Below are 12,254 nucleotides of genomic sequence, written 5' to 3'. Positions count from 1 at the left end.
TTGGTGGCAGTAACAGAAACAGAATCAGTAGGTTGCTGATGGGTTGGCTGGTGAAGTGGATGAGATGGAGAAGTAAAGAACAAATTCTAGTTTTCTGGCTTTTGCAGCCATAGGGATGGCACTAACATTTTATAGGGTTTTTTTTGTTTGTTTGTTTTTTGGGGTTTTTTCTTTAGTGTTTATTTATTTATTTTTAGAGAGAAAAAGTGTGTGCTATGTCAGCACAGAGCCTGATGTGGGCTCAGTCCCATGAACAGTGAGACCATGACCTGAGCTGAAATCAAGATTGGATACTCAACAAACTGAGCCACTCAGACTCTCTGGCACTATCGTTTTGAAAAGGAAAACACTGGTATTGACTGAGAGACACTGTGTACGCTGGATCTTTAAAAGAACCTAGTTTAAAGTCCAGGAGCTCATGGCAGATACTGCAGAGCATGTATCACAAAAAACATTAGTTGCAAAATCTCACCACTGCTGCTACAGGCTCTACTTTTCCTCAAAAACATCAGCCAGATGAATCAAAGGCCTCAAACAGATAATCCTTCCAATGTCATAATAGCTTAAATGATAAAATTCTTTAGTTTAGATTTTAGATTTTGTAGTTAAGATATGAGCTGTATCACCTAGTTCAGCAAATTCTATACAAAGAAACGTCAGTGAGTTACAGTGGTAAAATTTAAGAATTTTAAATTCTTAAAATATTGGACCTATTGGACAGTGCAGATACAATATTTCTGTCATCACAGAAACATCTATGAGTGCTATTCTAGAGTCTCTAATATAAAAAAAATATTCACAGGAGGGGTGTGCCTGGCTGGCTCAGTCAGCAGAGCATGTAACTCTTGATCTTGGGGTTGTAAGTCCGAGACCTACATTGGAGGTAGATATTACTTAAAAGTAAAATCTTTAAAGAAAATTATTCACAAGAAATTATGTATAACTGAAACAACAAAATAGCTTCCCCCAAGCCACTTGGATATCCGGTTCATTAAAAAAAAATATCCACTGGATTATCTAAAGCCTATTATTGAGTATTGTCAAGCAGTCATATTCTAGGATATAACACAGACACTGACTCATTTATATGAAATCAGACAGTAGTAGTGCTCAGGATTAAAACTATCCATGTGTTACCTTTGTGGGGCACTTTTGGTAGAAGGGCAAACATGAGCTTTAACAGTGTGGTGGGGGTGGTGAAATGAAATAAGAGTCTTGACTTCACCCACATTATGCTACTAGCAATCCTCTCGTAATAAGGCTCTCACCTGGTTAATGCTCTGTTGTTAAAATTCCCATTAGAGCTGGGCTCTGCTGAGTTAACATTTACACACACCAGATAGGACGTGAACATGAGGTTGGCAGATGATCTCCTCTTACCCTTACATTAAAGGCTTAAGCCGTTTTGAAAATGTTCAAGTCAAGGTGGGTTTTGGATGATTCACTCTGCTCAATACCAGCTGGGTAAGACGCCACAGCCATCTATGAGACCAGATCTGAGACAGTACGGGAAATACTTGGGTCTGACTGTCCATTTTTACAGTATTTATGATTTGTTCCAAAAGTTTGGAGATAAGAACAAGATACAGTGTTTTAAGTAATCAGATAAAGAAATGAATGAAGCTCTTAACTGGTTCTTTACCTACTGAATCAGAACTTCATTAAAATGAAATTTTATGACAGAGGAAAAAAGGCATTTAGAAGAGACAGAATTACAAAAAGGCTACTGCTTGATAACAGAATGAATTCTTCCCAGTTACTGATGTTCTGCAAGGGAAGGTGAAAATAGAGAGTAGTGAAAGGCAATCTAAGCACAAATGTACACGGTGCACAATAATAGGCTCTTTCATATACTTTTTTCCACTGATTCCTCACTACCAGAGAGATCAGTATTTGTATCTCCAACTTACAAATAAAGAAAGCTAGGCCCAAAGAGTAGACTATTTTCTGAAATTCCTATAGCTATTAAAAAACAGAATCAACTTAGACAGAATAGACACTAATATTTTTGTGAATATTCTCAAAGTATGGTCCTTTTTATTATTATTGGTCTGCAAAGATATTAGTTAGAAGCGTGAATAAAGGATTGGAAACTTCTATGTTGCTTTGACATGGCCATGACATTTTTATTGTATTTTATAAAATTTCTGGTCCAACACAGACTGGAAATTTTTTAAATCCAGTCTTTCACTACATTATGAGAAGCACTATGCTAGACTATAGGCACAGGGAGGGCAGGGAATCTGTTGTTCATCATGGAGTCTTCAACATGTGTTCCTGGATTTGCTGAAATAGTGCACTGAAGTTCCAAATCAAGCTTTTCTGATTCCATAGCATTTTTTTTTTTTTGCCTCCATGAGCTTGCCAACTAAATTGCAGATGCTTCAAATTTCCTTAGAGTGAAACGATTTCTGTTTAAACATGTCTGTCAGAAAATACGTCAAATAGATAGATTGTTTGTCCTACAGATACGTTGAGCTTTCCAGAAAAAGCAGTTTCGCTTTTTTCTTCTCCCTCTACAATGGTTTAAACAATACAGAGGTTCAGTAAAAAATGGAATTTATTCAGTTAAAAAGTTTATTTTGAGATGTTATTTATTCATCCTGATGTTATAAATTTGAATTTTTTTAATGTTTATATTACGTATTTGAAATGACAATATACTTCAAACTCAACAAATCTGTGTGACTAAATATTGTGCTATAATTTTAAAAAAATGAATTACAAAGAACTAGCAATATAGCCAAGATTTATATAAGAAACTCTTCACAAGAGAGTGATTCTCAAAACAAATCAGTAATGTTAAAAATTGTTTTAGAAAAGGTTTCCAAGACTGGAGATTTTTTACACAGGAATTAGAGCTCCAGGTTTCTGTTGTACCAAATATAAAGCACTGAGAATCATTTAGTGAATGTGAATCACCCTTAAGTGCACCCTACTTTTCATGTTCACATGTATCTTTTAAATGGAAAACTGAAAATAATGATACTTTTAGAGACATTAATGGGTGTGAATCTACCATTTCTCAGTAATTAAGATTAAGATGATGTTAATAATTATACCAACTAAGTATATTTTCACTTCAATTTCTTTCTTCATTGTTTGCTCTACTTAATCCCTCTTTTGTTAAGTCTTAATAATTTGCCAAAATATAATTTGAATAAAGTAGGATTAAAAGCACTTTCACTGCTAATGCATAATGAAACTTGTAAAAACTTGCAGGTGCAAAAGAGTGCATGAGAAAAATGAATATGCTGTCAGACACATCATAATTGTTTCCCAACAGGTTCGTCCAAGTTGACAATTAGAAAAATGGAAGATAAAACTTTAAAAAGTTAGTCACAAAAATGTCTATTTTAAGAGTCTATTTCTGAGAGCTTATTCAGAAGGAGAATAGTTTTGAACACTGATCATGACATTCTTTATACATTGCTAGCACAAAGTTCTCCTGATAGACATCTTCTGCAAATGCTGAAGAAGAAATACTATCACTTCAAAAACTATTATGAAGACAGTAGGTTTAAAGACATTGGAAATATGGATGATAAATACTCTGGGGCGTCTGTCAGTTGAACATCTGACTTTGGCTCAGGTCATGGTCTCACGGTTCATGGGCCTGAGCCCTGTGTTGGGCTCTGTGACAGCGTGGAGCCGGAACCTGCTTCAGATTCTGGGTCCCTCCCTCTCTCTCTGCCCCTCCCCTGGTTGTGCTCACTCGGTTGCTCTCTCTCTTGAAAATAAATACAGAAACATTAAAAATAAGGCTCTATTTTTCAGAAATAATCTGCGTATATACACACCCATTACAATACATACATTTTAGAAAACATCTATATTCACATCTATGGATAAATTTAAAAATGTAACCATATATTAGAAAGCACATATATATGCACACTATTTTAAGAATATTTAAGTTATGCTGAAAATTTTTTGACATAGGGAAAGACACAAAAAGTCTCAGACTTTAAGGAAGTGTTTGCAGATACTTACAATATGCAAAAGTTTTAACACATCCACAAACCTGTATGAAAACAAAACAATAAAAGAAATGTTTTAAATGAACCAGTGGGGAAACAAAAGGTCATCTGAATTATAAACTGAATGAATACCTACACTTTCTCTGAGCTCATAATCTCCTTGGCAATATGATGGACTTTACTTTTCATCCCAGTATCTTCATCCTGTGGATAAGAGCATATTAAGAAAGCACGAACTTATGAAAGGATAATGAAGATCAGGTTTGAGCTAGTCTGATGTAAATTCAAGCTCTGATACTTATAGGTTTCTGGTTGGAACACATTTCATATGCTATAACATCTCAAATGGCAAAGGTGGAGCATGAGGTGTGATTATTAAAGCACAGTACAGGAAGGCTGAGGGCAGTCAGTGATCGTCACTGTCATCAGCACAGGACTGATGACTGCTGTGAGCAGACTGAGCCCTGGTAGAGCACAAATGCCAACGGTTCAAAACTGAAAAGACACATTCAGTAGGAGAAATGACCCCTACAGATACCACATAAACATGAGTTCTTCCCAATATCTAACTTAGAAAGTTTTCCACTACCCTGAATTTCTCTTCAATATCTGTTGGTAATCATGGCATCTCCTCACAAACATTTACTGCTAAACATATACCCAGACATATCTCCCCTCCACTCCCTTCAAGACTAAACAAATAGCAAACATTCTGTAATATCTGGTTTAAATCTTTTTATGAAGCAAATTGTTATATAACATTAAAGTTCCCCTCCTCCTCCTAGAGTAAATATTAATCTTGCAGTGTGCATTTGCCCCTTCCATGTTTTCATATTTTAGTACAGAAGAACTTAAATGCAATATTAAAAAAATCCTAACCTTTCCATTAGAAATACTGTTATGCAAAAAAATATTCAAGGTTGGCTATGAAACCAACTACTTACAAAAATAATCTTTAAGGACCAGTTATTAGTTCAGAATGTACTAATACTTAGTATTTAGTTAGCCTAGGATATTCTGCCTTTTTACTTGATCTGAACTCCTAAACTCTATCTTTACTTTTTAAATTTATTTAAGTTTATTTATTTATTTTGAGAGAGAGCAAGTGGGGAAGGGGCAGAGAGAAAGGGAGAGAGAGAATCTCAAGCAGGCTTCTTGCTGTCAGCACAGAGCCTGATGTAGGGCCTGATCCCACAAACTGTGAGATGATGACCTAAGCTGAAATCAGAGTTGGACGCTTAACCAACTGAGCCACCCAGGTGCCCCTTAAACTCTATATTTAAAGGAACAATGAGATGAATTTGTCTTCCATCCCCATTATTATTCCTCTTTTCTTATTTTTTTTTAAAGTTTATTTATTTATTCTGAGAGAGCAAGAGCAGGGAAGGGACACAGAGAGAGAGAGAGAGAGAGAGAGAGAGAGAGAGAGAGAGAGAATCCCAAGCAGACTCCCAACTAAGAGCACGTAGCCTGATGCGAGGCTCGAACTCATGGACCTGAGATCATGACCTGAGCCGACATCAAGAGTCAGATGTTTACATGACTGAACCACCTAGGCACGCCTTATTCCTCTTTTCTAAGTCCGATTGTTTTGGTCAATTGAACAAGATCCAGCATAAGAACTTAGCTCCATTCACCCACCTTTTAAACTACATATAGCTAATATTCCTCAGGAAGCAGTCTTAAGCACAGCCTGATCTTGCAGACTATCTATCAGTCATGTGCTAATAAGTAGGACTATGTCCACACACACACACACACACACACACACACACACACACACAGATAATTGTTACTTTGAAAAATTTAGCAAGGGGGCACTTGGGTGGCTCAGTCTGTTAGGCGTCTGACTTCGGCTCAGGTTATGATCTCGCAGTTTGTGGGTTTGAGCCCCACGTCAGGCTCTGTGCTGACAGCTAGCTCAGAGCCTGGAGCCTGTCTTCGGATTCTGTGTCTCCCTTTCTCTCTGACCCTCCCCTGCTCAGACTGTCTCTCTCTTTCTCTCAAAATAAATAAAAAACATAAAAAAAAAAAGAAAAATTTAGCAAGTCAATGTTTTCCTTAATATTATAATGGGTTTCTCTATATCATTGGTAGCTAGGAAGTGTAATATTTGAAAATACAGTTTAGGAGCACCTAGGTGGTTCAGTCGGTTAAGTGTCCAACTTTGGCTCAGGTCACGATCTTGTGTTTTGTGAGTTCGAGCCCTACATTGGTTGTGTGCTGAGAGCTCAGAGCCTGGAGCCTGCTTTGGATTCTGTGTCTCCCTCTCTCTGTTCCTCCTCCTGCTTGCACTCTGTCTCCCTCTCAAAAATAAATAAAGATTAAAAAAAAAAGAATAATACAGTTTATTTTCTGAAAATTTAAAGTCACAAGAAATGCATTAAAAGTGAAAAAGAGGCGGGTGCCTGGCTGGCTCAGTCAGAGGAGTGTGCAACTCTTGATGTTGAGTTGTGTGTTTGAGCCCCATGTTGGGTTCAGAGAACACTTAAAAAAATTTGTACCACTTTATACAAAAATTTCAAGTAGGTATACTTTAATTTTGGCAACTACCCTTTATTTATTTTCTTCTTTTTATAACTCTGCCCTTGTTAAACTCTATTCCAAATTATTTTTCCTCCTCAGGACTTTGCTCGGCCAGGCCTGGTTTAGAGAAAACTGTGCAGTGAGCCCATGACAATAAATGTTATCTGCAGGCAGATACCATGCTTCTTTCTGTTCCAGCAGGGGACAAAAAATACTTTAACTTAGAAAAACACCTAAGGTGGGCCTGACATTCCTTATCTGTAAAACTAAGGTGTTTAAAATCTTAAGATTAAATGTTAACTATCTCAGGGGTGGCAAGGCAAGTCAGTGAGACAGAGGGCGGCACCAGAGCTGTTGACTATAAAGCATGCATTTCCTTTCTAGAGACTGACACTGTAAACTCTGGGGGGAATATGGTGAGTATTGGTATAAAAATAGACGTAGGTCAAGGGGAAAAATTTAAGAGAAGCAAGTCCTTAAATTTTGTCAATAGATTTTTAACAAAGTTGTCAAAGCAATTCAATGGAAGAAAGAATTACTGTCCCCCAAAACAACTGACTAAAAATTGCTGAACCAATTAAATATCCATAAACAAAGAGACGAATTTCTAACTTACCTGACACTATATACAAACTTTTTTTTTAATGTTTATTTATTCTTTGAGAGAGGGGGAGAGACAGAGCATGAGCAGGGCAGAGAGAGGGAGACAAGAATCTGAAGCTGGCTCCAGGCTCTGAGCTGTCAGCACAGAGCCTTAAGCGGGGCTCAAACTCATGAACCGCGAGATCAGGACCTAAGCGCTGAAGTCGGACACTTAACTGACTAAGCTACCCAGGTGCCCCACAAAAATGAACTAAAAATGTATCACAGGCTTATGTGTAAGAGCTAAAACTACGAAAGGTCTAGAAGAAAAGCTTTTAGGTTCAGGCAAAGTTTTTAGAGACAACACCAAAGGCATAAACCATTAAAAGAACAAAACAAAACAAAAAAAAACCCCACTGATAATCTAAACTTCATAAATTTACGACTTTTATGCCTAAAAAGACACCATAAAGAAAATAAAAAGATAAGCCCCAGGTGGTCAAAAAATATTTGCAAACAGGGTCTGTGACCAGAATATATAAGATGTGAATAGCTATTTCACTCAATGTGTAAGAATAGTCAATAAATATATGAAAAGATGCTCAATTAGGGAAATGCACATTTAAATGACAGTGGGGTTCCATTCCATACCCACAGAAGAGTAATTAAAAATATAAAAAAGCAGTGGGGTGCATGGCTGGCTCAGTCAGGAGAGCATGTAACTCTTGATCTGGGGGTCATGAGTTCAAGCCCTACCCTGGGTATAGAGATTACCAAAAAAACCACAAAAAACAAACACTAAAAAAAATTCAGAAAAAATAGCAAGTGTTGGTGACGACTTAGAGAAACTGGAACCTTTATCTTATTGCTGGTGGAAATGGTAGTTTATTCATACATTGTGATTGGGAGTTTTAGCTGTTTCCTAATATCACTAAAGGTAGAATTCGTATTTCTTATCCTCCTTGTTACTGAGATCACTCAGAGACAGGAGTGACCACCACACTTACTCATCATTTAAAAATCTACATAACAGACTATCCATAGTTTGACAGAAAGGTTAGTAGAAGAAAACAGCTCTACCCTCAGCTGATACATTGCTCTACAACCAAATCTGAAAACAAACTGATCATCTGAACCCCCGGGCTGCTCTTAAATTTCAAATTCCTACTGAACCGCCTTGGATAATCTGATTCTGTAGGGGCCCGAAAGTGGTTGTTAGAAAAGGAAATTAAGGATACATTTTTAAAAAGCCCCAGAATTCAAGAAGTAAATAAAAAGAGCAAACCAAATATCCAAATAACTATATATATAAACACCTATGAAATATGCTAACATCTTCAAAAAGAGAAAAGCATGTAATTTAGGAAAATATTAACAAAGAATAAAGTATCCAATGACTTTCACTCTTTGAACAAATCATCAAATATCTGCATACTATATTACTACTACTACTACTACTACTACTACTACTACTACTACTACTATTATACTACTAGACTGTAGATACACACTCATCAAAGGCTGGACTCCTTTCTTTTCTACCTTCTATGATCACATGTGAGTCTTCAAGTCTTATCCATTTATCCTTCTGAATATTTCCTTAAAGATTTATCAATCCTTACCTCTTCTTCAATACTGCCTCCTTATTTCTTGCCTATACCTCTACAGTACAGAATCGAAGTACAGTAAAACTGGTTTGTGAGCATAATTCATCCCGGAAACATGCTTATAATCCAAAGTACTTGTATATCAAAGCAAACTTCTCCTTAAGAAATAATGAAAACTCAGATGATTTGTTCCACAACCCAAAAATATTCACATAAAAATGATTACAATACTGTAATATAAAATAACAAAGAAAATATAAAATATAAAGAAAAACACATTAACTTGTGCATACCTTTGAAAACCTTTGTGGCTTGTGTGAGGGAGATAAGAAAGAGGAGGGTTATTGTGTAGGATGACTCTCACTATCACTAATGGAATCACTGCTATCTATTGGCTTAATGGAATCTTTTCGTGCATTGGGGCCACTGTATACGCTCACACCGAGGCTGACTACCATATTAATAAACTCTTGTCATATACTTTATTCCATGTAACCGACAATAAGGCAGCAGAAGAAAGGGTTTATATTTACAGGCAGCCTGACCTAGAATGAAGCAAAGCATTCCTAAGCTTACTCTTGTATGGAAAAGCAAAGGGCTGTCCATAGGTGCTTTGAAGTGACAAAAAATACACTAGCGCCAGTTGTGGGCACCTTCCTTCCAACGTTCTGAAAAATCAATGATTTTTGCCAAACACCATGGCCTGAGACCAAGCATCTGAATATGGGAGACAATCACCCATAATCTTGCAGTGAGAGTACGCCCGCACACAGGCGTGCAGGAGAGAACCACTGGCTTGGTTGTGATTATGTGACATTCAGGATCACGTACTACTTGTACTTGCAAGACATCGCTCATTTATCAAGTTAAAATTTATTAGAAATGTTTGCTCATCTTGTGGAACACTAGCAGAATAAGTTACTTGCAATCTAAGGCTTTACTGTGGTTTCCTTGGCTCTACACTTTATCTGACTGCAATCCAGTCTCTACACTGCCACCAGAGTAATAGTTCTAAAATGCAAATATAGGGGCACCTGAGTAGCTCTGTCAGTTAAGTGTCTGACTCTTGATTTAGGCTCAAGTCACACTCTCACAGTCATAAGATCAAGCCACACATCAGGTTCCATGCTAAGCACGGAGCTGCTTAAGATTCACTCTCTGCCTAAAAAAAGGCAGGTAGGGGTACTTGGGTGGCTTAGTCAGTGAAGCATCTGACTCCTGGTTGCTGCTCAGGTCATGATGCTATAGTTTGTGAGTTCAAGCCCCACATTGGGCTTTGGACTGACAGTGCAGAGCCTGCTTGGGATTCTCCTCTCTCTCCCTCAAAATAAATACTTAAAAAAAAAAAAAAAAGATTCTCTCCCTTTCTGTCCCTCTCTCCCACTCAAGCTCTCTAAATAAATAAAATGAATGAATAAATAAATAAATAGGCTACCCTCATAAAAATAAATGAATAAATAAAATTTTAAAAAATGTAAATATAATTACCTTAGTTTTCAGGTTGAAGCACATTAGGATCTCCCTATCTCCTATGGCCAACAAAGACTCACATTCCCTCTGCCATATATCTAAGACACTCCATTGTGTGTCTAGCCCTCCCTGGTCCTACACACTGTATACTCTCTACTCCAACCAAATTGGAACCATCTTGCAATCCGAAGTATGCTCTGCCCTTGCATGTCTGTCCCTATATGCCTTTCCTTCTGCTGTGATTTCCTTATCAGTTCTCCCCTCTGCAAAGATTTCTGCCTGTCATATTCGAACTTATCCTTTAAGATGGCACTCAAAGGTTTTCTCCTTTATGAAGGCTGCCTTGATATTCTCTCCCCACCATGCCATAGGGCCAGTTATTCTCTTATTCATGTAGATTTATAGAACTTAACCCAGTGGAATGTGTTTACTTGCTGACATTTTTTATTTCCTCTAGAGTAGGACCTTATTTACCCTATATCCTGCACCCAGCACAATGGCTATGCACTGTGCAACTGATATGCATGAATAAGCAAATGTGTACAAGGGTGGCTGCCACCTTCTCAGAATGTAAGAATGGAGCACAGTGCTTTTTAATATGTATTGAGTAACATGAAAATGTAGACTCTCACCAACTAACAGGTATTATAGATATTTCATCATGTAAAAAACAAGGTAGGGGGTTGGCCTCTATGACTGAGGCCTTTACAATTCTAAAATTCTATGAGTCTATGTATTCTATTGTCTACTTTACCTTTTAAACTAGGAAAACTATAGAGCTAAAGAGAGATAGGAACTACTAGAAAATGATTCAATGGATTACATTCATTTTTAAAGTAGACAGAAAGTCAAAGATAACTAAAAACCAGAATAAAATAAAAAGTTTTAGATTATCTTCAACTTGTAGGAACAATGACTAATTCTGACACAAGTCAAACAACGATGGAAAAATACACCCCACTGTAAAACCTCAAGAGAGAGACCATATTTGGCATCTCACTTTTCAGTTAATGATAGTCCTCACTTAAATTATATCACATTTCAAAGCAGACTGCCTGTTAAATAACTGCATCTCCCAAAAGTACATTGCTGTGGAAGCTGAAACATTAGCCACAAATGCAACTACTTTGTAAAGATCATAAAATAAGTCAAATTCAAAAACTGAACCTTTGATTTGAAACCCAGTTTTATGTTCTGATCTCTTGATAACAGCCCAGTTTTGTAAATTCTTAACTATGTTCTCCTTTATTCATATTTGTTCACAAGTAAAAATGTGGTGAAATTTGTCCATTACTTTTTAATAGAATACTTGAAAGGCTTTTGCCATGTTATTCAAAGGGCAAAAAGCAAAAAGCAAAAACCTGTGGCACCTGGTGATTCAGTTGGTTCAGAGTCCAACTCTTGATTTTGGCTCAGGTCATGATCTCAGGGTTATGGGATCGAACCCCCCATCAGGCTCTACACTGAGCATGGAACCTACTTGAGATTCTTTCTCTCGCCCTCTGCCCCTCTCCTTCCTGCTCTCACACTCCTTCTCTTAAAAATATAAATAAATAAAAAAGCAATGAATCGAACATCCAGATCTGTCTGAGAAACATCTTTATCATTAACATCATTAAATTACCTGCCAATTGAAGTAACAGCAGATTAACCTCTAAAGGACAAATTTTCTTAAGTTTTCACCCCATTCTTCATAAAGAAAATTTAGGAAGAGATACGGATGTCAACAATCAGGAAAGGTGAACAGTGGTGAATATTCTAACCATAATGAAGGAAAATGAACAGATTTCATTTTCAAATAACCATTTATTATTTTTAAGAGATTTTGTTCTAATATTTATTTATTGATTTTGAGGGAGAAAGGGAGGGAGAGAGAGAGAGAGAGTGAGAGCAAGAGAGCAAGCAAGAGAGCGCACAAGCAGGGGAGGGGCAGAGAGAGGGAGACACAGAATCTGAAGCATGTTCCAGGCTCCGTGCTGTCAGTGAAGAGCCTGATGTGAGGCTCAAACTCACGAACTGTGAGATCATGACCTGAGCTGAAGTTGGGTGCTTAGCTGACTAAGCCACCCAGGTGCCTCTCAAATAACCA

General features: G+C 37.2%; 1 protein-coding gene across 1 annotated transcript in view; it reads right to left on the bottom strand.

Moving 5' to 3' along the window:
• FGD6 (FYVE, RhoGEF and PH domain containing 6) overlaps positions 1-12,254 on the bottom strand; it is a 108,130-nt gene that overhangs the window by 54,764 nt on the left and 41,112 nt on the right. Inside the window, exons 4-5 of the mRNA XM_029955787.1 lie at positions 4,117-4,184; positions 3,994-4,024 (exon numbers count right to left, since the gene is read on the bottom strand). Coding sequence (XP_029811647.1) covers positions 3,994-4,024; positions 4,117-4,184 — 99 coding nt within the window. The remainder of the gene's footprint in view (positions 1-3,993; positions 4,025-4,116; positions 4,185-12,254) is intronic.

The sequence above is a fragment of the Suricata suricatta genome, chromosome 10, assembly GCF_006229205.1.
Source record: "Suricata suricatta isolate VVHF042 chromosome 10, meerkat_22Aug2017_6uvM2_HiC, whole genome shotgun sequence".
In the NCBI taxonomy this organism is placed as follows: domain Eukaryota; kingdom Metazoa; phylum Chordata; class Mammalia; order Carnivora; family Herpestidae; genus Suricata; species Suricata suricatta.
This window is presented reverse-complemented; position numbering and strand designations above follow the sequence as displayed.